This window comes from Lynx canadensis, chromosome D4, assembly GCF_007474595.2.
Source record: "Lynx canadensis isolate LIC74 chromosome D4, mLynCan4.pri.v2, whole genome shotgun sequence".
Taxonomy (NCBI): Eukaryota; Metazoa; Chordata; class Mammalia; order Carnivora; family Felidae; genus Lynx; species Lynx canadensis.
Window position 1 is genome coordinate 86,505,855 of NC_044315.2, and position 25,363 is coordinate 86,531,217.

Genomic DNA, 25,363 nt, shown 5'->3' on the forward strand with positions numbered 1-25,363 from the left:
ACAGGCCGCATGATTTCATTTAGGTAAAACTCTGGAAAATGCACACTATCTATAGGGACAGAAAGCAGACCAGTGGTTGCTTGGGGAAGCAGGGGAAGGCAGCGGGGAAGAGGGGAGGATTATAAAGAGATACCAAGAAACTTGGTGGTGATGGAGATTTTCATGGCAGTTCTCATTGTCTTAATTGTGGCGATGGTTTTACAGATACACATACATACTCATTAAATTGTTAAGGGCGCCTGGCTGGCTCAGCGGGAAGAGCATGCAACACTTGATCTTGGGGTCCTGAGTTTGAGCCCCAAGTTGGGTACATGTAGAGATTACTAAAAAAAAAAAATTAATTAAATTTTAAAAATTGTTAAACATATGGAGTTTACTGTCAGTTATACCTAAAAAAAAACCCTGTAAAATAGAGATAATTGGGCCCTACCAGACCTACCCAATGATCACAGCGTGCACATGTGGGGTCCAGGAATCTGTATTTTAGACAGACTCCACGTCATTTCAATGCACACCAGAGCTCGAGAAGCCCTGTTGCAGCAAAATGTCTCTGCCACCTATACCCCACGTTACCAAGACCTTATCTGAAGGAAGGAATCGTTTAAGGGGGGGCCTCTTCTGTGAGCACCTGCTACATATGGGGAGGGGGTGTCCTGAATCACAAAATGTTGGTCATTTTACAGATAAGGAAACCGAGATCTTCAGAAATAAACTGATTCTTAGGTAAGGGTCTCTTGGTTACAAATAACAGACATCACTCGAGTTAGTTACCCACTGCAAAAAGTGGAAGGGTCTGTAAAAACACAGGGGTCCCGCAGTCAGTGGCAAAAGGGGGGCTCGCGAGGCGGAGATGGGGATGAGGAACGTTATGGAACCTTGGTCACTTACGTCCTGCCTCTTCTCAGTTGTTCCCTCCTTCGCCTGCCTCTGCTGAGCTACCTTTTCCACTTCTTGGTGTGGGTTGGGGAGAGAGGTTTAAACAGCCTCCAAGACTCAGTGGGTTCCTAAACCCCAGTTCCGTGTTTGGGGGAAAGCAAACTGATTGGCTCGGTTCGGACGGGTATCGTCTCTTCATCCAATCAGCTGTGGCCAGACGGGCGGGATCACCTGGTTCGGACCGAGAGGGAGGAGAGTGGAAAGGTAGAGCTGAGGTCGGCCAGTGCTCTCAAACTTGAGCCTTAAGATCACCTAGGAGCTTGTAAAACATGCTCACCCGCCCCACTCGCAGCCGACACCCTGGGATCCGTTTCCGTTGGTCGGGACGGGGGCTCAGCAATGTGCCTTAACAGCTAAAGCGCAAACTCCTCGGGTTACAGCTTGAGAAACAGCTACTCTAGGCAGATACTCCGAAGGGATTTGGACCTGGAATCTGAATCGCGAACCCACAGGGTGGGAGCCTTAGGTCTCCCAGCTGCTAATGACAGACACCTGCTTAAAATGGAGGAAGCAAACCTGGAGATTTGCAGGTGCTGTGGCTGGATCCTGGAGGGTAGATCATTGTTCCAGGAACTGCCGGATTGAAGTCCCGAAACCCCAACTGAAATCTTGTTCCACCTTCTGCTGAGCCTTTCCCGGATTGGTTTCGTTAATAGGTGCACTTTCTCCTTGGGGTGACCTCCTGGGGGCAGACTCGCCTAGGTTCGGGTGGGTCACGTGCTCACCCTTAACCAATCACTGCGGACAGAGGGATGCATTGCTCTCCTGGACCAATTCTGGGCCACAGTCCTACCGCGGAAGCCCGTACTGGGATCCCTCCCTCATGTTGCATGGAATCAAATGGAAGAGGGTTGCGTAGTCAGGACCAAACCAGAGTGTCGCAACCAAGAAGAACCCTGGGTGCTGAGCGGGCACTAAAAACAACCCGCAGAGATCATGGATGTCTTTTGGCCCAACCTCCCATCTGGACAGGACCCGGTTGGAGGCCTGCCTGGAAACGATTTCTGCCAGCCTCAGCCTCCGTGGTGGTCCCCTGCAATGACCGGCCCCCATTTGCGCTTGGTTCTTGACAGGCAGGTGGCATGTGAATGTCATTACCACAAGTCAAGACTGACTCAGCTTCCAGCCAAGCAAAGAGCCCAACCCAGATCCTCCCAGTGAGTCAGGCCCAGCCTGGGCAAAGGAGGGGTGGCCCGGAGGGGGGTTCACCCTAGGCATCATTCCAGCTAGGATGGACAACCCTGTCATACGCATGGAGAGAAACAGGAATTTGGCACCCAGGCCTCCGGCTTACCAACCTCTGCCTACAGCTGCCTTCCTCTGGCCCTTCCCAAGGGATACAAGCTGGCCCCAAAGGGTGAAGTACAGAGCTCACAAGCTGATTTCTGTGGGCTGACTCTAGCCCACAGGTGTGTTTTGTTTGGCTTGCACACAGTGTACAAATATTTAGTAGTCAGTATATGTTTAAACGGGGAGATTGCACATGAAAGCCCAGATTTCTGGCTGTTTTTGTAAAAAGGAAATATCTGGCAGGATGGGCCCACATTCCTGACTGTCAGACCTGCCTGAGGCCGAGTTCAGCCTCCATCCAGCCAACCCGATGCGGAAGCCGGCAGGGGACTTGTTAACTGAGCCAGAGGACTCTTATCTGAGTGGTTGTAGGCCTGAGTTTGTGACCCTGGGATTAGAATCCTTGGAGAACGTGCTGAGAGGGGTCCTTAGGTGAGCCCCTTCCTGCCTCTTGATGTCTTCCTATGCCCTGCGTGGAGCCCTGGGGCTCCTCCCGGCCCGTGCACAGCCATCACGTGATTCATCTGCTTCGTTTTCCTCACTTAATCTTCTCATTATCTGCCCCCCCCCCCCACCCCGCAGGCAGGGGTTGCACAGGAGGAGAAACCCCACAGCCAGGTGGTGTGATGGGATCTGCCCAAGGTCACAGCACTCAGGTGGGGTGTGCCCTCTCAGGGCAGAGCTCCTGATGCACCTGTCACAAGACCGGGGTCCAAGCCACAGCTCCAGAAGGCTGATTCACGCTCACATGCTCACGGGAGATTGACTCACAAAGAGGAGGCTGTGTAGCCAGGCACACCTGGGGTGGACTCCCAACTCCACCACTTACAAATTGCATGCCATCAGGTGAGTCTTGCTTTAGTCTCTTTATCCGTCAAATGCAAAACATCTCATGGGAAATGCTGCCACTGTTCAATTCACTTGACGCTTGCAATAAAAAGTCTGTCAAATACCTGTTGGTGAGCTGCCCCACGTGCTTGAAAAGTAGCTATGAAGAAGAGTGATGTTCTGACTCTTGGTTTCGGCTCAGGTCATGATCTCATGGGTCGTGAGTTTGAGCCCCTCAATCAAGCTCTCTGCTGATGGTGTGAAGCCTGCTTGGGATTCTCTTTCTCTCCTCTCTCTGCCCTCCCATGTCTCTCTCTATCTCTCTCACTCAAAATAAACAAATAAACTTAAAAAAAAACTGATGCTGTTGCCATAGGGCAGTTGTTCTTAACTGGAGGGAGATTTTGCACAGGGTGGGGGGCAATTTAGCAATGTCTGGACACAGTTCTGACTGTCACCACCGGATGGGATGTGCTACCGGCATCTAGTGTGCACAGGTCAGGATCCCACTAAACAGCCTACAGCACATAGGCTGCCCCCTATATTCCTTGGACTGAGGAATGATCCAGTCCAAGAAAACAATCATGCTGGGCACCTGGGTGGCTCAGTAGTGAAGCATCTGATTTCGGCTCAGGTCACAATCTCTTGGTTTGAGAGTTCGAGTCCCACTTCGGGTGAACTCATGCCCCGCTTTGGGTAAACATGAGCCCTTCAAAGGGTGAGCATGAGCCCTGCTTCGGGTGAGCCCTGCTTCTCTCTCTCTTCTCTGCCCCTCGTGGGATTCTCTCCCTCTCTTCTCTCCATCACTTGTACCCTTCCTCTCGCTCAAAAATAAAAAATAAAAAAACAACAAAAAACAACAAAACAAAACAAAAAAACCATGTTGAGGTTGAGAAATCCTTCTACAGCAGGGCCCAGACATTTAAACATACTATTGCACTACAATGCGAAAAATAGGTGAGAAAGAAAGCACAGGGTGTGACTCAAGAAGACTCCCTGGAGGAAGTGACACCCAAGCCGGATGTGAAGGATGAATAGAAATTAGGAAAGTGATGAGGAAGAAAGTTGTTCTGATTAAGAGGAATAGCAAAGGTAAAGGTCTGGAGGGTAGAAAGAGCCTGACATTTTTAAGGAAGTAAACTTTATTTTTCCTTCCGGTTTTATTGAGATACAATCAATGGACAAATGTGAGAAATAAGCCCGCTGACCCAATCAAAGGAGGGACGCGGAGACTCGGAGCACAGTGAAGTGAAGCTTTAATCAGCGTTCTCGCAAGAGCTGGTGTCTGATGGACAGACACTCCAGGAGGCAACAGCAGACAATTTATCTCCTAGCATGAAGTCCCTCCCCTGGTTCCTCATTGGCTGAGTACTACAGAGGCAAGTCCCTCCCCTGGTTCCTCATTGGCTGAGTACTGCAGAGGTCACAGCCTTACCTGGGTGTCGTCTATGCCCGTGTAAGGCAAAAAGCAATCTGACTGGAACAAATGTACATTCCTTGAGGTGACACAGGAAGAGCTGAAGTCCTTTGGCGCACACTTATTGCAAAGCCCATGAAACATAAGCCCCCAAAGTGGAAAGGGGAAGAACCAGGAAGTAAAGCATCTGAGGGTTGGGGATTCCATTGTGCAGCGGGGAGGGGTTCGTACATATTTCCAATATGTTGTAATCCTATTGTTAACCAGACAGCACAACTTTTCTTTGGTATTTCTAACAATGAATCGCTTACTTCTCACAATAAGGAAGTAAACTTTCACGGTGGCTGGAATGAAGTACAAGATGGGAGGCAGGATCAGACCATGAAAGGCCCCTGTAGGTCACATGCAGGAGCTTATACTTCAGCCTGAGAGTTAAGGGAAGTCCTTGAAAGAATAGAACAGGGAGTGGCCTGGTTTGATTTACTTCTGAAGACTCTGGAAGGGTGTGGAAGCAGGGAGGCTGCTGTGGGTAACCCAGGTGAGAGAGAGACAGGTGGATAGATTTGAGGGTTAGAAGCAGCCTTAACATCTGGAGGATGTGAGGGGCGAGGCCACGGGAGGAAACAAGGATGTCACCTGGGCTTCTAGCTCGGGCAGCTGGGGCGTAAGGGTGCCATTCTCAGAGCTGGGCTAAGCCAGGAACAAAGTGGACAAGGCTGCTGAAACCGAGTGGCTCCCAGTGAGGGGACCGTTGGAAAACAAGAGAGTCCATGTGGACTAGAGTTAGGGAGAATGGTGTGGGGAGCCATGGGGGTGCACAGCAGTGGGGGAGCCTACCCAGGAAGTGATATCCAGGCTGAGCCCCAAGGGCCACCCAGGAGTTGGCCAAGGAAGAGGTGGGGCACAGAAGGTTGATGGCCCAGAGTTGACAGAGAACCAACACATTCCAGCCATGACAACTTCAGCTCATCTTCTCCTATTTATTTATTTATTCATTCATTCATTCATTCATTCATTCATTCATTCAGACAGAGAGGTGGGGGGAGAGGCAGAGAGAGAAGGGGACAGAGGATGCAAAGCGGGCTCTGTGCTGACAGCAGAGAGCCGGATTCGGGGCTCAAACCCAGAGCTGTGAGATATGACCTTAACTGAAGTCGGGTGCCTAACCGACTGAGCCACCCAGGCTCCCCTCATCTTCTCTAATTGAAAGAGTGGGTTTGTCTCTGCCTGTTCCTCTCCGCAAGCACCTTGCCACTCTCTCCAGCCCTGACCAATTGTCTGGAATTTCCCCAGGGGTCAGGAAGTCTTTTTCAGGGAGATCTCCGAGCAGGTCTGCACAGATGGGCCCCTTTCTAGTGTGCAAAGACTTCCACAGTAGAAGGAGCCAAAGTACACCCTCCCCACCCCCGCCCCGCCGCACTGCCACCTGCCAAGGGTTTTTGCTTCTAACCTCTTGGCTCAAAGCTACAGGAAATTGAAAATAGGTTCAATAGGGTCTCTTTCAAAATCTGGGGAGCTCCCTTCCCTCCTGACTGGTCGAATGCTGGAATGTGGAGGAGAGGCTGTCTTTCATGGGTCAGGAGTCCTGACCCCCATTTATAATAAAAGCAGCAAGTTAGCTTGATTCCAGAGATGGCCTCCATCCGTTCCTCCCCTCCCCGTCTGCGAGAGCCACAGCTCCATCAAGAGGCGGAGTCTCGTCCTTCATCCCCTTGAATCTGGGCTACCAGGTGACTGCATGACCAAGAGAAAAAGTGACGTGTTGCTGTGCCAGATGGAAACCTAATCTTTCAGAGGAGAGGCAGCTTCCGGTTCTCCTTTTTGGAACCCCAGCCACCATGCTGTGAGGGAGCCCAAGCAGCCACGTGGAGAAGCCCATGGAGAGGATGGAGTTCCCGGCCCACGTCCATCATCAACTTGTGAGACATGTGCGTGAGCTCTCTTGGAAGTGGAGGGTGCCCCGGCAGACACTGAGAGAGACAAGCTGTTCCCTCTGAGCCCTGCTCATATTGCAAAATCACAAACAAATAAATGCTTGTTGTTTTACGCCCAAACCACTTTTGACAAAGCTCCCATTGTGATCTCAAGACTCACTAGCTACCCCTTTGGAGTATCGAGTCACTGCAATAATGATGACAGCAGCCAGTATTTATTGAGCACACGTCACGTCCTAGGCACACGCTAAGTGTTATGTACCTGATCTCATGAGATGGGTTAATACTTACAGTGCTTAGGACAGTGTCTGCACATGGTAAGTGCTCAATAAACAGTAGCTATTTGGGGCACCTGGTGGCTCAGTCGGTTAAGTGTCCAACTCTTGATTTCAGTTCAGGTCATGATCTCACGGTGCTGACAGCGGGGAGCCTGCTTGGGATTCTGTGTCCCCCTCTCTCTCTGCCCTTCCCCCGCTTATGCTAGCTCTCTCAAAAATAAGTAAATAAAGAAATAAACTTAAAAATTTCAACAGAAAATAAATAGTAGCCATTTCCATTGAATAACACTGCATAATAGCCCCAGCACGTGGGGACTGTAATTCATCATCCCCGCTTTAGAACTGAGAAAACTGAGGTCCGGCAAAGTTAAGAGACACAGTGAGTAAATAGTGGAACCCAGCTCAAGCCCAAACCTGCCTGAGCCCAGGGGCTTTTTTCTGGCCCCTTGGTCCTGCTGGGCAAACTACAGTTCACAAAGGACACCTTTCTGAAAGATTGCCATCAAAATGGTTTAAAACGCAAAAGGTCTCCACCCCTTGAACCAGTAAGTTTCAGTGGGTTGGATGATCTCCCACATTTCAGGAAGGACTCCAAAACAGTCACCCCCGATGTAAGTGACAGTTCTCCAGTAGCAGCATCAAGGTGAGGTGGGTTTAATTCTTTTTTTTTTTTTTTCAACGTTTATTTATTTTTGGGACAGAGAGAGACAGAGCATGAACGGGGGAGGGGCAGAGAGAGAGGGAGACACAGAATCGGAAACAGGCTCCAGGCTCTGAGCCATCAGCCCAGAGCCTGACGCGGGGCTCGAACTCCCGGACCGCGAGATCGTGACCTGGCTGAAGTCGGACGCTTAACCGACTGCGCCACCCAGGCGCCCCGAGGTGGGTTTAATTCTGTTAAACCACCCCTTTCCCTCTTAATATGAACGTCCAAAGCCTGCAGAGAATTAGAGAGGTCACTGTGTTTCTCTTTCAAGTGCCAAGAACAATTTAGCACATCGTGCCTCCTAGGCCTCCTCATTTGACCTAGAGACTTCTCAAGGTTAGGCTCAAATGGTCTCTAGGTGATTTCACATCTGACTGGCAGCAAGATTAGCATGGTTAAGAACAAGAGTTAAGACGGGGCGCCTGGGTGGCGCAGTCGGTTAAGCGTCCGACTTCAGCCAGGTCATGATCTCGCGGTCCGTGAGTTCGAGCCCTGCGTCGGGCTCTGGGCTAATGGCTCAGAGCCTGGAGCCTGTTTCTGATTCTGTGTCTCCCTCTCTCTCTGCCCCTCCCCCGTTTATGTTCTGTCTCTCTCTGTCCCAAAAATAAATAAACGTTGAAAAAAAAAATTAAAAAAAAAAAAAAAAAAAGGGGGCGCCTGGGTGGCGCAGTCGGTTAAGCGTCCGACTTCAGCCAGGTCACGATCTCGCGGTCCGTGAGTTCGAGCCCCGCGTCGGGCTCTGGGCTGATGGCTCAGAGCCTGGAGCCTGTTTCCGACTCTGTGTCTCCCTCTCTCTCTGCCCCTCCCCCGTTCATGCTCTGTCTCTCGCTGTCCCAAAAATAAATAAACGTTGAAAAAAAAAAAAAAAAAAAAAAAAGAACAAGAGTTAAGAGCATAGGCCACCCCAGAGAATCAGGTAGCTGTGTGATTTTAAGCAAATGGCTTAACCTCTCTGATCCTCAGTGTCCTCATCTGCGAACTGAGAACAGTATTATTACCTAATTCGTGGGGCTATTGCAAGGAGCCAATGAGGTAATGCCTAGACAGAGCAGGGGCTTGGTTAATTCTGTTTTTATTATTACTAACTACGGGAGAGACTGATAACTACATCCAAGAAGGCTGGGCTCCCTCCAGAATTAAGGCCACTCTTAAGTGAGAATATGTGCTAGGCAGGACTTCTCAACTGTCAGCAGCAACTCCTGAGAACCACCCTCACTGAAGCGTGCTCCATGATTCCATGATCTGTGATTCCAGCTGAGATTAAGTCTTCTAGCAAAGTTCATCTGTAACCTTCAGGAAATACCAGAATCACCCAGAGAGCTTGTTTACAAAGCAGATTCTTAGAGCTCTCCTTCCAGGAGTCTCTTTTAGGTTTTACGTGGGGGTCAGGTTTGGGATATGTTTACCCAAGTAATTCTCATCCAGAGTCTGAAACATTGCCCTAAACCAAGGATAGGCAGACTTTTCCATAAAGGAGAGTAAATACTTTTGGCTTTGTGGGCCAGATGTCTCTGTCACAACTGCTCAGCTCTGCTATCGTAGCACAAAATCTGCCACAGACATTAAGTAAATGAAGAGTTGTGGCTGTGTCCAATAAAACTTTATTTACAAAGACAGGTGGTGGGCCAGATATGACCTCTGGGCCATACTGTGCCAGCCCCTGCTCTCTGCCAGCCCATATCTCTTTCACCTATAACCAATAAAGACACGGATATGTGTAAAAAAAAAAAAAAAAAAAAAAAGTGATACATTTTTTTAATTTAAAATTATGACCTGGAAAGAAGCAGTCAGTTTAAGTGATCCAGGATTCCTCCTTATACCCAATTGGAACAGATCCAATACTGGCTCAGGTTGCCAACCCCAGAGAAAAACCAAACCAAGCGGCAAGTCCTCAGGAAGTCTCCACAGCTTCCCGGCCAGGGCTGTCGGGCTCCATGGAGGGAGCGTGCCCGGGCTGCCAGGGGCTGCTGCTTTCCAGCCCGCGGAGCTTTCTTTCCGCCACTCACCCCCTCACCAGCCTGATTCCTCTCCACTGCTCTGTAGCCGACGCTGCACCCGTGCTCCACAGGGGGGGGCGGACCGTACTGTACTGCGGTCACCTCCCGACCATCTCTGGGAGCATCTTCCGGTGATTGCAACCGCAGAGCAAGCAATTCCAAACGTACGTGCCCAGAAGCGCAGCACCTCCATGGTTTAGCTGAGATCCGGAGCCTCGAGTTGCAACCGTTGGTCACGCGTGGCCAAGGCACCGGCAGCAAAATGGCAATCCCGGGGAATGATCTGGGGAGATGCGAGCGTCTCGGTGATCGATGGCGATTCTGAAAATGAAACAGACAAATGCCATCTGGGTAAACTCCCTACAGAAGGTGACAGAGCGTCAAGACGGAACAGGGAACACTACCTCCTTCCGCACTCCGAGGTCGGTCTGCTCTTCCCCGAGCACAGAAGTCAAAGGTCCCGCGTCTTAGGTCAGCTCTGGCTCTCCCACCTCAGACACTCGGGGCCAATCAGGCCTTCAGATTCGCCCAGCCAGGCAGTGGGAGTCCCGCAGGAACACGAGGCGCTGAATAATGGGGACAGGGAGTCCGGGGCGTGATGCTGAGGAGGCTTTTTCCCACAATGAGTTTCGGAATCGTGGAGTCAGTAGAGAGGAAAGGAGGAAGGGTGTGGCCAGAGCTGCCCCCCCCCCCCCCCCCCCCCCTTTCCCAGAAGGGGTCCGTGGTACAGAATAAAGACAACTGGCTTGAAGCAAGCCTTCTGGAAGAAGCCAACCGGTCACCTCAGATTCACTGCAGGGGCGGGTGGGGGGAGGGGGGGGGGGAACAACACGTTTCCACGCCGGTCTGTTTTCTCTCGATTTACAGCACCTAAAGCCTGATGCCCGACCTGAGTCAAGAGCTGTCAGGACAAACCACTAAAGGGCTGCCCAGGGATGCAGTGGAGGACAAGACGGTGGCCAAGCTGTCCCCACCGCACCCAGCATCCCTGAGCCCAGCGGGCCCCATCCTGGGTGTAATGCAGAGGCAGCTCAGGGTATATACCAAGGGGGCCCCTGTCAGGCCCGGGCTGGGGTGGGGGGTGGGGAGAGCACAGATTGACTAGAATCCCCTGAGAACTGAGGCACAGTGCAAAGGAGAAAAGGGTGGAGTTTCCTCTTCAGGCCTAGTCACTCTGCCTCCCTAGGGAGGAAGAAGGTATTGTGTCACTGCCAGCACCACTGACATCTTATTCGAAACGATGACACTGGGTTGGGTTGGGGGGGGTGGGGGGAGGGGGGAGAATTTCAGCACAGACCCCAGCTGGGAGACGGCCCTCAGTGAGAACCTCCCTTACAGTTGTCCTAGACAGGGTCTGGGTCGTGTCCCAAGCCCTGGCTCGTGACAAGGTGCGGAGCCTCACCAGCGCCCACCGCCCACCTAACCAATCTTCAGGCTGTCAGCCAGGCAGCTCAAGTGGTGAGGGTAAGAGAGTGCGGGCCCCAGGAGCCCAACAAGTTCTTCTCGGTCTCCCTCACTCCTCCGAAACCGCGGACCCCTAACAGTCTATCAAAGAGAGAGCTGTCCACGTGGCCAGTCACAGAACCCACGTACAAGACCACAGTGACGTCATCCAAACAGAGCAGAAGGCTGGCGCCACCCCCGTCCTCATTGGATGATGCTGTCGGGCTGCCCGTTCTGGGCCACCTGCCCAGGGTCAGAGGCGGGAGTGGGGTTGGGCGTGTTGCTCTGCAGGTAGCGGCGGAAATCTCTGATCATGGGCCGGAGGACCTGGATGAGGACACTCAGCGCTGCCTGGGTGCCCTCCATGGCCTGGGCCTGGCGCTCCTGGGCGCAGGCCTGGACCTCCTGGGAGCGGCGGATCATCTGCAGTAGGTCGTTCTGCTGCTCCAGGTGCTGGGCGATCTCCTTCACGTGCAGATTGGTAACTCGCTGCTCCTGGATCAGCTTGGCGGAGTTGAGGGCGATGCGGCTCTTGAGCGCCTGGGGTTTGACCGAGGTATCAGCGTGCTGAGCCATCATCTCCACGGGGGCCTCGGCGGGCAGGGGTGGGGGCGCCTCAGCGGTACAGTACTCCACCACTCCCTCCTCCAGCGTGTGATAGGTGGTCTCCGTGGGGACTGTGGGGGAAGAGAGAGCAAAGGCAGTGGCAGGTCACCTGCTGGAAAGAATGACGCTGGCCACACAGGGCAGGGAGGAGGCCGTTAAGCCCTATTCTGGGAGAATTCAGGTCCTTTGGCTTTAGAGCTCTTCTTGCATAAATCTAGAATCTAAAGCGTTTAGAATCTACTTGGTAACCACAGGACCAGTCCCAGATCAGGCAAAAGCAAAGATGCTGATAACAATGCTGGTGCACAGAGCGCCTACTACGTGCCAGGCACCGTGCTAAGCCCTTTGCACGCGTTAGCTCGACGAATCCTCAGAATGACACAGAGAGGCAGGCACTGTCGTGTTCCGTTTTGGAGATGGGGAAACAGACTTAAAAACGTGGAGTACTCGCCCAAGGTTACGCAGTTCACTCAACAGGCCCAGGAAGCAAGCCCAGGTCTCCCTAACACCGGAGTCCAACTTGCTCAGAACCACCGCACCGGGATGCTTCCAGCCGATAAAGGCAGGGCCACATGCTCTCCAGTGCCAGCACTCAGCAGCCATCTTGGGTGGGACTCTGCTTGAAGCGTTTGCAGCCACACTCGCCTTCTCTCCCTCCTTCTTTTATGGCCAAGCAGTTGCTGAAGTGCCCAATAAATGCCTCCTGTCTCCTTGGCCAAAGGAATACCTAGAGGTCCGTCCTGTTCTAGAGGAGCAACTGCTTTAGACGAGCGTTCGATCCTCTTTCCCACCTTGCTATCCTTAGAAAATATGGCCGCAGGGGGGGATGGCACTCACACACACACCCAATTCCCCAGAGCCCCACTGAGAATCACTGACTGATACAGGCCAATAGCCCAGCACAAACAAGCAGTTCACGGTCACTGGTACAAACCCTTATCTGAACTGAAAAATCCAACCAAACCATCGTCATTCATAGCTGAGAACCTTTGAAGGAATTCTGGGTGGGCTGTTTGGGCCTCCACGCCTGTGGGAAAGGTCAATTTTCTCTATCCTTCAGTGCCAACATCAGCTCTGGGTCCCCACCCCGATCAGGAAGCCCCTTCCTTCTGAGTCCTTAGGTTCTCCTGACTGACACTACGGTTATTCATGTGTGTCTTATCTGTCCTACTAGAATATAGCTGGCCTATATTTTAAACACCTTGGGAATCCAAATCCCGGTGCCAAGCACAATGTTTGAATGGAGTAAGTGCTGGTGTTTGAGGAGTGAACGAACAGATTAACGCTAGGAACCATGAGGTCTCTGAGCAATGCCTGATGAACGTTTGGCGCACTGAAAACCCAGAACGTCTTTGTCCAGAATCGATGCCTTACTTGGGTATTATTATTCCCATCTATCTGTCCATTCGACAAATATGTCCTGACTGCCTACCATGTGCCAGGCCCTGTGATAAGTCCCGTGGGGATACAGACATGGTCTCTGTCTTCAAGGACCACAGAGTTCAGTCAGTCATGGACACGAATGATGGCAAAACAGTTGAGAGCAATCCAGCCCATCCGAAGTCCAGACTGTGTGCTGAGGAAGTCCCAAAGAGAGTGAGATCACTTCTGTCTGCGGAGCTCTTGGAAGGCCGGGTGGTCTTCCAAGACTCCCATCTGACCTTTGACCCTTGGCAGCCAACCTTCCCCGGGCTGCCCCAGCTCTGGCTGGCCCTTCCCATTTATGCACGACGGACTGGGCGGGAGAGGTCACTCACTCTGTGTCAGGGTGACCGTGGCTGCGGCTGCAGTGGCTGTGGGTCCAAGGGCCACGGGGTGGATCTCTGTGGTACTGGGCAAGCTGATGATGGTAGCCTCGCCCAGCAGGTTGCAGATGCGCTGTTGCATGGGGGTGAGCAGGACGGGGGCTACAGCTGGGCCACCGCCGCCACTGCCACCACCTGTCCCAGGCCCACCGGCTCCATCCTCCTCAGTGGGCCCTGGGGCCTCGCCACCCTCCACCGCTGCCCGGACCTGGGCAACCTTGCGACGGACCTCGGTCTTGAGGTCAGACCACTTCTTCTTGACCTCAGGCAGCTCCCTGCGGCAGGTGGCCACCGCGTTGACCCGTCTTAAGATGCCGTGCCAGGCCGCACTCTTGGCAGCCAGAGGGACCCCGGCGTTGAAGTGGTTCACCAGCAGGTGCTTCTTCAGTTCCAGCTCCTCTACGATGATTTCCACCTCTCGCTCAGAGAAGTTCATCTTCCTCTTCTTGGCTGGGACGGCCATGGCCTCTCCCCACCCTCCCTTTTTAAAGAAATTATAATCCCCCCAGCCGCCCCAATTCCCCTTCTCTTCTTCCTCAACCTCGCCTCTCACCCACCCCCCTACAGGGGATAGGCCGGGCTTGCCCAAGGCCAAGCACCAGGCCTTTGGTAACCCCCCTCGCTACGCAAAGTGCGTAGGGCCCAGCCCCGACCGGCCCGGCCGCTGCCAGCCAGCTGCGTAATGGCTTCCTGAATCTGCCTCTTCCGCCGGGGCGTGCGGAGATCCGCCCACTTCCCCTTTTCCCGCCTCCCAGACCTTCTCCCGGGGAACGTGCCCTCCTGGTTGGCCGCGGCTCAGGCATCACGTCGATCACTGGTTCTTGTGATCTGTCGCTCAGCTAAAGGACACGCCTATTTGCTGGAATTGGCCTGATCATTGGTCTGTCGCTACAGAGCGCTCCGCCCACCTGCCTTTATTCACTTCCATTGGAAAATCGTTCTGTCCTTCAATCGTCAGCATTACGACTATTAAACGCCGTTAAATTAAGCTATTTTATTGGTGGTTTAGGGAGTTCGATTACCGAAACCCGGCCTCCTGAGGATACCTAGTGCTTTTGGCCTTGAGCCACTGGCCAATTAATTTTTAATTCTACTCACGGGGGCCAACTCTGCCTTGCAGCCTCAGCTCACAAGTGCTCTTCACACAAATCCTACTTCCCACCCGAGACTACGATATCTCCGTACATGACCGCTCCTCCCAGCCTTACGATTCCTCAGCCTAAACAGCGTTTCTCAATGGAAATTGGACACGGGGCCTTCCGCCTGGTAGTCACATAACTTCTGCCTATCACGGCGTGACTTCCTCTCTCTGGCCCAGTTCAGCCAATCCCCACCTCTTTCAATTTGAATCGGCCGCAGGCTGAGCAGGGATCGCCCCGCCTTCTCCATTGATCCGCGCAGTGCCCGCGGCGTGCGCGGTCCTCGGGGAGGCTCCGCCCCGCCCAGGTGGCCGTCGGGGCCTGTGACTGGCCCACGGCGCGCCTGGGGGCGTGGCCAACAAGGCGGCGCGCGGCGGGGCGGGGCTCCCGGAAGCGGCCCCTCCCGCCCCCTTGCCGGCTTCTTCCATCCCGCGCTCGCGGTCTGGGGACTCCAGCGTGTCTTCCGCGTTCTCCCCGCCGGCCAGCCGCCCCCGCCTCGCGCCCGGCGCCCCTGTCTCGCGCCCGATGGTGAGCAGTGTGTTGTGCCGCTGCGTGGCTTCCCCGCCGCCGGACGCCGCCACCGCCGCCTCGTCGTCCGCCTCGTCGCCGGCGTCCGTGGACCCGTGCGGCGGCGCCGTCTGCGGGGGCCCGGACCACCGGCTGCGCCTGTGGAGCCTCTTCCAGACCCTCGACGTCAACCGTGACGGCGGCCTGTGTGTCAACGACTTGGCCGTGGGACTGCGGCGCCTGGGACTGCACCGCACCGAGGGCGAGCTTCGGGTAGGCGGCGCGCACAGTCCGCGCGGTCTGGGAGGGGGCTTCTTCGCGCCGCAGCTCCGGGGGCTCGGGGTGACAGGTCTGGGCTGCTTGGTGACAGGTCTGAATAGCCCGGCTTCTTGAGCAGCCCCTGGGAGCGTGGCAGGTCTGGTGGACCGCCTGTTGGGCTGGGTAGAACACCCAATTTGTGCCTTGGTGGGAGTGGAGCTGCTTCTTGACCTCTGTGGGTGCTAGGGCCAGGGGGAAAGGCTCTCCGTGGGCACAGGTGGGCACCGTCTGGGGCTGTCTGGTGGGCAATAGCCCTTTTTGCTTAGGCTTTCCCCAGAGTAGAAGGCCAAGTCTCGGGAGTCGCCTTTTGTCACCCACTGACCTTCCAAGCTAAGCTTGATGCTCTCCCCTACCCCCCATGGACTATTTCATCCATCCTCCAGCGGCACCCCTCCCTTCCCTTCTCGTTTCCATGCCAGCCGTGGGCCCTGATCTGGTTCCTCTCAGAAGCATGTGGGAGTTAGAAAAAATGGGAACTGGGGTTTGAGGCAGCTCTGTGAGGATGTGGGTGAAGACTGACAGTTCTCATCGTTTAGGCTCATTCCCCATTGACGTGCTTTTCCAGAAGATGGGATAGTGATCTAGAGTGAAAGAATCTGGGGGGAAAGTCTTCCTAAAAGTGAAAGTGTTGCAAACCTAGGATGTTGTTATTCCTCTTCTGGAGTGGGCTTTGGCCAAGGAGGATGGGGGGACAGAAGATGGATGGGGGGCCATAAGGAAAAGTGCTGTCCTTTCTTTATAAGAACCTCAAGCAGAGGCTGTCCCTTCCCCTTCTGTCTCTCATGGTGTTTTCCCGGCCCGGCCTGACTTGGTAGTCTCAGGCGCTCTTCCCAAGTGTTTGATTCAGTGTGGCTTAACCTGATTTCCAGCCTGGACTAGAACTTCCGAGTGCTTTACCTAGTAACCTGTTTCTCTTGTGAGTTTAGTTTGTTTGGACCATTTGCACGTAAAACAATTGGAGAATCTCTCATCGCCAAGTATGAAAAAAAAAAGTCTGATAATACACCAGTGAATTAAATCCATTTGTTGGTTGGGTGGGTATCTGTAAGGTGTTTTTAACTCCTGCCCACAGTATATTGGATCAACATCTAAGGTATTTAACCCACTTAGGATCAGCCTAGGAAGACCAAAAGTAACAATGTGCAAGAGGGTAAGTCCAAGAGGCTTAGAGACCAGTTTAAGTTTTTTTTCTTCTTCTGAGTTTTACACAAAATGGCATTGTGAGCTAGATATTTTCCCATACATATCTGATGAATAAGTCACTTGGAAAGACAGGATGGCTAAACTCAGAGGGTCTGGGCTCAGTGAAGTGTGAGCCTCTGTGAACCTTTCTGCTTTCGTGGACCTACCCACCTGACATATGTTGCCAGGCACATCGAGGGCATCTGGCTGCAGGAGTTACTCAATATTTTTATGCCATGCTTTGTGCCACAACTGTAATTCATGATACATCTGATATTGATGCTCATCTTTTTTTTTTTTTTTTTTTGGTAGTAAATTTGTAAGGGCATATAAGGAGAAAGTGACCATTTTTCTTTCAGGTGTTAAAAGAAAACTTTTTCAATTTACCAAAGGGAGCTTTGCCCCTTGGGGTCACATTGGCTCTAAAATCTTGGACTCTGGCTTATCTCAGTTCTGTGACATGGAACAATTCCTTATTACTCTTTTGGTGTGTAGATTTAGTGTGAACTCTATTTCTACAACTCTTTCAGCTTGAGAGACACAGAATGAACCAATTTACATCCAAGTTACCGCTTACATCCAAGAGCCACTTACATCCAAGTTAATCCTGTGGCAAATGGTTGAAGTATTAGAGAACCTCCTTTTTTTGTAAATAAGTGGGCCACAGGAAGACATACTCCCTCGTGAACCCCCCCCCCCATACCACTTCCTGTCGAAATTCTATCAGCTAATGCTACATACAGAAAAAGCGGTGTTGCAGTTTTGCAGAACTAGCAAAACCAAAAGAGAATTTGGGAGCCCTTCTGTCTGAAACGGGGCATTGGAAAACACCATATCAAATTTTGGTAGCTTCTTCACGTGACCCAGAGGGCCAGTCTGAGATGCAAGGGTTTGTGCAGGAATCCACTGTGAGTGCTTATCAGTGGGTGGTGGTGAACCCAGGCCATGTGACTACACAAAGCCTCTTGCTGGCTTACAACAGGTCAAGCCAAGTTTTCTTTAGACACGAACCAGCCGTTTTTTGGCACCTGCCTTTATTTCAGAAGAAACTGGGACAGCTGAGGGAAAATAACTTAAAATGGAAGTGGGCAGAGAAACCCATGGCAGCCAGCCAGGGAAATCTTCTTTGTAAAGGGCATGTGAGCCAGAAGCCCGTCCTAGGACAAAAGAGGGGCAGGGCTTGTTAAAGAAAGAAAAGGGATGACGACAACAGTAGTGACTTTGGGAGATGAGGCTTCAGCTGGAGCTAATTATAGATTGCCTATTTCGGCAGTTGCATGTGACCAAACACCATCTTTGTTTTAAAACAAATTTGAAACCTCGGTTAGAGCTCAGGCAGCCAATTAGAGAACGCAAACTGGGTGACATGGAAACAGTTGTCCCTTCAGCTGAGGCTTGTGGGCCCTCTTAAGGGACTGGTGTTTCATGCAGGTGAGGATTCCAGAAGACCTGTTGAGTTTGCTCACTCAAAAGACTGGCATATGCGCCATGGAGTTTGAGCTCCACAATGACGTGGTGAAGGAAGCAAGACCGTGTTTTCACCCCATTTTACAGAGCAAGGAACAGAGGTCCGAAAAGACCATTTGGCCACTGAGGAATTACGCCAGAGAAGCAACTGGAACTGTCTTCTGATTCCTGCTCCACTCCTCTCTAACTCTACCTGTTTCCGAGGGACACACAGAGAGTTCCGTCCCGGACTCACAAAAGATGAGGAGAGATCCATTTAGAACCACATCTGTTATTCCCCAAATAGATTTCAAGATTATCCAGAGATTATCCTATCCAAAACTGAGAATCCACCCTGCCCTAATTCTCCCCTTGACCTGAGCGGCATATAGTGAGGCAATATCTGTTGACTTGAAATAATTGAATAGAAGATTACCTATGTCAAGTTGGTATTGCTTAATCCCAGAAGGTACTGTTGAACTCTATACCTTTTACTTTATTCTCTTTCAAAGGTTTTATTTTTTTTTTTATTTTTTTTTTTCAACGTTTATTTATTTTTGGGACAGAGAGAGACAGAGCATGAACGGGGGAGGGGCAGAGAGAGAGGGAGACACACAGAATCGGAAACAGGCTCCAGGCTCTGAGCCATCAGCCCAGAGCCCGACGCGGGGCTCGAACTCACGGACCGCGAGATCGTGACCTGGCTGAAGTCGGACGCTTAACCGACTGCGCCACCCAGGCGCCCCCAAAGGTTTTATTTTTAAGTAATCTCTACACACAATGTGGGGCTTGAATTTATAGCCCTGAGTTCAAGAGTCACACGCTCTTCTCGCTGAGCCAGCCAGGCGCCCCGAACTCTATACCTTTTAAATGTTTGGCCTTTTGTGAGGAAGGTATTTACCTAAATAGCCAGACTTAGGTGAGATCATCTGCCTTATCATAGAAAGGGGATGGACAACATATAATATAATATAATATAATATAATATAATATAATATAATATAATATAATATAATATAATATAATATAATATATAATATGATATGATATGATATAATATGATATAATGGCCCATTAGAAAAAGAAAAATGCTATTTGCAGATTGGATTGAATTCGTATATTAAACTGATTGTGTTTTATTGTTGCAAAATTGGTTCCTGGCTTGCAGTAATTATCAAGTCAACTGGAAGGGTTTTTTGGTTTTTTTTTTAATTCATTACCATTTGGAAAGGTGGAATGAGGTACCCCGATCCTAAGACCAAATGATAAAACAGGAATATACCAGAGTGGGCCTCCTTTGATGTTCAAAGAGTCATTAATTGTTGGAGCCTCACAGAAACCACAGGGGACTGAGAGAAACAGTAACTTTGCTGGTATTCATTTCCAGTCCTGCTGAGTACAGCCTCAAGGTGAATCTGGTGAACACAACTCTACTTATCCATTTGGACTAGTCTCATTAACCTAAATCTGGGCAGACTTTTCATTTTTAACCATTTCTTCTTATACTAATGTGAATTTGGCAGAATCAAAGAATTTAGTCTTGGGAGAGTCACTGGCCATCAGAGGCCAGCCTCCCCACCTAGTGTGGGGAGCTTTCCTCCTATGGCATCCTTCATAGACGGCCGTCCAGCTCATTCCATTGTGGACCTCGTCGGGGTCATTGTGAGTTCTTTCTTATGTCAGACAGTCTGCTCGCATCTGCAAATGCTACCCATTTGCCCCAAGTGATCCAAGGACTCTGTAAGTATCTGAAAACAGCTGTCTTATCTTTCTATAATCTCTGCTGCTGCTAAAGGCAGGTTTTATCATGCATTTCTTGATATGCTGTCTGTACCTTTCGGGGTCCCTCATGTGAGGCAGGATACCATGGGAGTACAGACTCCTCTCGGAAACATTGCACCAAGTCGAAGAAGCCAGTCACAGAGACCATGTATTATGTGATCCATTTATATGAAAGTCCAGAATAGGGAAAGCTATAAAGACAGAAAGTAGACTAGTGGTTGCCTAGGCCTGGGAGGGGTAGGGAACGGAGAGATAAGAAGATGATAACTAAAGGTCTTGGGGGCTCTTTTTGAGGTGAGAAAATGTTCTACAGTTGACCATGGTGATGGTTGCACCTATCTGTGAATACACTAAAAACCACTGAATTGTATAAATGGGTGATTTGTATGGTGTGCAGATTTTATCTCAATAAAACTGTTTTCAAAAACTCAGTACAGGGGCGCCTGGCTGGCTCAGTTGGAAGAGCATGAAACTCTTGATCTTGGGGTTGGGAGTTCAAGCCCCACGTGGGGTGTAGAGATTAGTTACATAAATAAATAAACTTAAAAACAACAACAACAAAAAGCCCAGCACAGGATTTGTGGTACAAAACCTGGGTGCAAAACTTGTTTCTGCTGCCTGCTAGCCGTGTGACCTTGAACACATCCCTCAACCTCTCCACGCCTCAGTTTCCGTATCAGACACACGGCGGTATGAATACCTATTTCCTAAGGTTGTTGTGCGATTGAATTAGATAAAGTAAATAAAGAGCCTAGCAGAGTGTCTGATACCTAGATGTTCAACACAAAGTAACTTTCTCGTCCACTGAGTCTTTGAAAATAAGATGCCCAGCGTTGGTTGTAGTCAGCTACAGCGTCTCCCAGATTGCCTAGGTGAAGAGCGGAACAGAAGGAAAGAGAATGTCTGGGGACATCGGTAATTAAGGTTGTATAGCACCCAGGTCTCCTTCCTCTCAGCTGAGAGGGCCTTCTGTTTTCGAGAAGGAATGTGGGTTGCTGGGCCTGGCAGACTTGAGGAAGATGGAAACAAAGAAACCCTGCTGGCAGGAAATCTCTTAAGAAGTTACTGAAATGGTAGACTCACTCTACAGCTAAGGAAGTCTTTTTAGCCCAGATGTTCCCCTGGATGGCACTGGGCCCTTATGGGCTCTCACAAGCCTTTTGCCCGCCTCGTGAGCCATGGATGGCCTTCTCTGACGTCTGAAGTTCACTTTGAAGTTGTGAAAATGGAAGCTCAAGTGGAGCTGACTTCAAACCTTTGGAGATAAGCTCGCCAACCTCGTTATTTTGCAAAAGCGGGACTGAGACTCAGAGGTCAGGCTGGCTTAAGGCAAAGGCAGTAGCAGAGTGCAGGATTTTGACTCCGCCTAATTTAGCTTAGCACGCGCTGCCTCCTTGCTTCCTTGGCTGTGGATACTTCACTAGACCTCAAGGCTTTGCAACTTTTATTTTCCCAGTTCATGACATTGACGCATCTGCCTATAACACCCGCTCAGCATTTTAGGACCCCTGATGGTGCCCAGGAAGGAGTGACTAAAATGATAGGTAAACTCTTCCTAAGTATGAGATATAAAAGACTCAACACAATACCTTAAGGGAAAAAAAAAAAAAAAAAAGGAGAAATTTTTGTCTTAAATAAGGTGTACCTTCCAAGTTGGGGTGCCTGGATGGCTCAGTCGGGTAAGTGTCTAACTTCGGCTCAGGTCATGATCTCGCAGTCTATGGGTTCAAGCCCCGGGTCGGGCTCTGTGCTGACAGCTCAGAGCCTGGAGCCTGCTTTGACTTCTGTGTCTCCCTCGCTCTCTCTGCCCCTCCCCTGCTCCCGCTCTGTCTCCCTCTCTCAGGACTGAATAACTTTAAAAAAAAGTTTCTTAAAAAAAAAATAAAGTAGGGGCGCCTGGGTGGCGCAGTCGGTTAAGCGTCCGACTTCAGCCAGGTCACGATCTCGCGGTCCGTGAGTTCGAGCCCCGCGTCAGGCTCTGGGCTGATGGCTCAGAGCCTGGAGCCTGTTTCCAATTGTGTGTCTCCCTCTCTCTCTGCCCCTCCCCCGTTCATGCTCTGTCTCTCTCTGTCCCAAAAATAAATAAACATTGAAAAAAAAAATTTAAAAAAAAAAAAAAAAAAAAATAAAGTAAATAAATGAATACAAAGGTAGAGCTTAAGGAGATTCTTATCTGCTTTAAACTCTAGGCCAGGAAGCTTGAAAAGGAGGTGAGTCATGACTCATTTTCTAGGGCCAAAGGGGAAACTGGAGATGGTGGCTGTCCCTGTTCCTGCTGTTGCTTTGTGAAGCCTTCCACGTTGTTCCCAATAACCCCTGGCCTCATGCCTTCTTTCCTCCAGCCCTCCCTCCTCGGCGTGTGACTCTTCTTACCAAAACACAAAGAAAACCACCTATATTGTGTTGGAAAACTCTCAAAGGCCATTGAAATGCCAATGGTGAAAAGAGGCGGGCAGAGGATAGTTTAGAACGAGCACAAACTGTGAAATCTTGGCTGTGGGTGACAAAGTTGAATAGTCCTGTTGGTTAAAACCAGCCGGCTACAGCCCCCACCTTCATTAATCTGTTGGCCTTCCCCCCCCCTCCCCCCGTCCCGCGTGTGCAAAACCTGCTTCTCCTTTTGGTTAATGCCTTTAGGCTGAGTCTGAATCCATGCGATGTTGGAACTGGAAAGGTTTTCAAGGTTTGTCCAGTTCGGTCTCCCCTCTTGGCAGCCCAGAGAGGCTAATACAACTTGTCCAGGGTCAACAGATGCACTAGAGGGGGGAAGGTAAGGTCCCTGGAGCACCCCTTAGTGATAATGCATTTATGGATGCAGTTAACTCCTTATTTCATTCATTCACATGGGAGATGCTATTACTTTTGCTAGAGTTTCTTTAACCAATATAAGAGGTAGCATCTAATAAATCTATAGCTAAAATATGCCTTTTCTGAATTGTTTCCTAAGAACTGGTTTGGTATAAACCAGTTATGCTTACGCAGAATTCCCAAGGCTGCCCTTCACACCTCAAGCAGTGTCTTTGCTGAAGGCAGCGGGTGGCTGGGTTTCACACCCCTGTCCTGGCTCTTCTCTGCAGTCCTCACTCGGTACAGAGCAAGCAGCTGGGGAGAGCTATTTTTGCACCATTCATCCAATCTCAGTTTGAGTCTGTGATCTTGAAATCAGTTTTAAGAAACTGAAAACATTTAATGTTGCTTTAATAATAAATCCGCTGGTTTGCCTTTTTGAGTGGGAGAAGAGAAGGTGTGGATAAAGATAAAGTGGGTGCAGAAATTTGACTCAGCATGTGCCCATGGGTTTGGCTCCCACTGATCAAGTTTGGATTGGTTGAGAAATTTCTGATCATTTTGGGTGATTGGGTTTTCACTGGCTGGCCTCAGTACCACACCCTGCCCCTCCCCCTTAACGCTTGCCGCAAGGAGAATCCTGCCCTTCTAAAAGCACACCCCAGAAATATTATGCCATGTTTCCACGTGATCTCTTGCTTCCATAGACCTTTAATTTACGGGTCACATCTCAAAATCCTATGCTTGAAAATCGGGTTAATCTTGTACGCCTCTGACTTTCTTTTAGAGAAGAGAAAAAGACATCTTTGTAGGCATTGACCTTGAACTTGGGGCCTCAGTGGGGACTGGCTGTTCACCAGGAGTAGACAGAAGCCCTCCCAGGAGTTTTCTCCAGAAGTGCACTTCGCTTTCCCACAGTCAAAGGAGTGTCCTTCGGGGACTTTTTTTTTTTTTTTTTCTCGCCAAAGCTAGCGTTTTTGGTTTTACTTCCTAAAATGGAAATAAACTGGGGGATTTCACCTTTGTCATCACTGCAGAACTGTCATCTTCGATGCCTTGGTTTCACGGATGCCAAAGGAGGCAAGTGCCTGGCTCCGCCTCGTTGTCTCCATATAACCCACTTGGCCAAGCCAGTCCTCATTTTCAAGGCAAATCGGTCTGGCTTTCTGTCAAATAAAATCTGGCTTCATTTTTCAGTTAAAAAAAAAAGTGTTAATAGGCTTCCCTTTGGCAACAGCTGTTCTGAATGGTAAATAATGCTAAGATAGGTAGTAGGTAGTTAAACTGGTAGACACAGACGTGGAACGTGGCTCTGGAGCCAGTCGTGGGAAATCCCTCTCTGCCTTGTTACAAGACTCCTCAGGAATCTCTAGCTGTTCTTCTGTGCCCTGCTCTAGGGGCCTTTTGCACCCTGGGCAGTTCCTTAGGATAACGTGGAATGGGCTCCCACGGGGGCGTCGATTCCATTGGAATCTGTTTTCTTTGAAAAGTATGGGAGAGGGGCGCCTGGGTGGCTCAGTCGGTTAAGCGGCCGACATCAGCTCAGGTCATGATCTCGCGGTCCGTGAGTCCGAGACCCACGTCGGGCTCTGTGCTGACAGTTTGGAGCCTGGAGCCTGCTTCCGATTCTGTGTCTCCCTCTGTCTCTGACCCTCCCCCGTTCATGCTCTGTCTCTCTCTGTCTCAAAAATAAACAAACATTAAAAAAAATTAAAAAAAGTATGGGAGATCCTGTTTTTATCCAGCAAAATTGGTTTTCTGGATTCTTGGAAGAGTGGGTAACTTCTGCTGGTGATTAGCCCCCTCTTCACTAGGTTCTGTTGATGTGTATAAGCAATAATTATGGGAGGGTTATACTTGCTAGCCCGGTCTCTGGATATGGGTGAGCTCTCTTACCCAAGAAAGCTAAGTGTGGAAGAATTGTATTATAGGAATTGCATGTAACCCAAAAGAAACTACTGGCCCACCAGGTACCCCTGGTTTCGGTGATGATGTGTGATATAAGGAGAGCAGTGTACCACATTAACCCACAAGGAAACCAAAGATACAAGAGAAAGTGCTTTAAAATAAAAATACTGGCAAAGTATGCAATTGAACAAATTTTCATTGATCTGTCTTAGGTGCAGATTTTAAGATAAAGAAGGCATTGTCTCTCCCTTGCCTAGTTTTTTGTTTTTTGTTTTTTGTTTTTTGTTTTTTGTTTTTTTTTTTTTTTTTGGTGGTGGTTATTGATTTTAGAGAGAGACAGGGTGCAAGCAGGGGAGGGGCAGAGAGAGAGGGAGACACAGAATTCGAAGCAGGCTCTAGGCTGAGCTGTCAGCACAGAGCGCGACACGGGGCTCGAACTCCCTGGATTGTGAGATCATGACCTGAGCTGAAGTCAGATGCCCAATCGACTGAGCCACCCAGGTGCCCCTCCCTTCCCTAGTTTTATTATTTCCTTCTGCTTAGTCTGGGTTTATTTTGTTCTTTTCTGCTTTCTTGAGAGGGAAGTTGACGTCACTGATTTGAGGGCTTTCTTTTCTAGTATGGGCTTTCCCATCTAAGTACTGCTTTGGCAACATCCTACAGATTTTTATGTGTTCTGCTTTCACACCATTTGAAATACTTTCTCATTTCTTTTTTTTTTTTTTTTTAAGTTTTAAAAAATTTTTTATTTTGAGAGAGAGAATCCCAAGCAAGCTCTGCACTGTCAGCACGGAGCCCAACACGGGGCTCAAATTCACAAACTGTGAGATCATGACCTGAATCAAAATCAAGAGTCAGACACCTAACCGACTGAGCCACCCAGGTGCCCCAATACTTTCTCATTTCTCTTTTGAGCTCTCCTTTGACGCATGGATTATTTAGAGTTGTGTTACGTTGTTTCCAAATATTTAGGTATTTTCCAGGTATCTTTCTGCCATTGATTTCTAATTTGATTCCACTGTGGTCAAAAAACATATTTGGTACAAGCTGAACC

At 50.1% G+C, this 25,363-nt stretch overlaps 2 protein-coding genes and 1 long non-coding RNA gene across 3 annotated transcripts in view; 1 reads left to right on the forward strand and 2 right to left on the reverse strand.

Moving 5' to 3' along the window:
• Positions 1 to 285: 285 nt before the first annotated feature.
• On the reverse strand, positions 286 to 1,539 carry LOC115499928. Its single transcript, XR_003964322.1, has 3 exons — positions 1,453 to 1,539; positions 889 to 1,107; positions 286 to 323 (listed from the first exon to the last, which is right to left on the reverse strand). It is a non-coding gene; the product is annotated as an uncharacterized LOC115499928 (long non-coding RNA).
• A 7,428-nt stretch (positions 1,540 to 8,967) lies between these two features.
• On the reverse strand, positions 8,968 to 13,729 carry NAIF1 (nuclear apoptosis inducing factor 1). Its single transcript, XM_030293046.1, has 3 exons — positions 13,193 to 13,729; positions 9,791 to 11,506; positions 8,968 to 9,707 (listed from the first exon to the last, which is right to left on the reverse strand). Exons 1-2 carry the CDS (start codon positions 13,701 to 13,703, stop codon positions 11,034 to 11,036), a joined length of 984 nt encoding a protein of 327 aa, XP_030148906.1. The 5' UTR covers positions 13,704 to 13,729; the 3' UTR covers positions 8,968 to 9,707; positions 9,791 to 11,033.
• A 1,098-nt stretch (positions 13,730 to 14,827) lies between these two features.
• The window catches only part of SLC25A25 (solute carrier family 25 member 25), a 35,353-nt gene continuing 24,817 nt past the window's right edge, over positions 14,828 to 25,363 (forward strand). Inside the window, exon 1 of the mRNA XM_030293042.1 lies at positions 14,828 to 15,159. Coding sequence (XP_030148902.1) covers positions 14,905 to 15,159 — 255 coding nt within the window. The 5' untranslated portion in view covers positions 14,828 to 14,904. The remainder of the gene's footprint in view (positions 15,160 to 25,363) is intronic.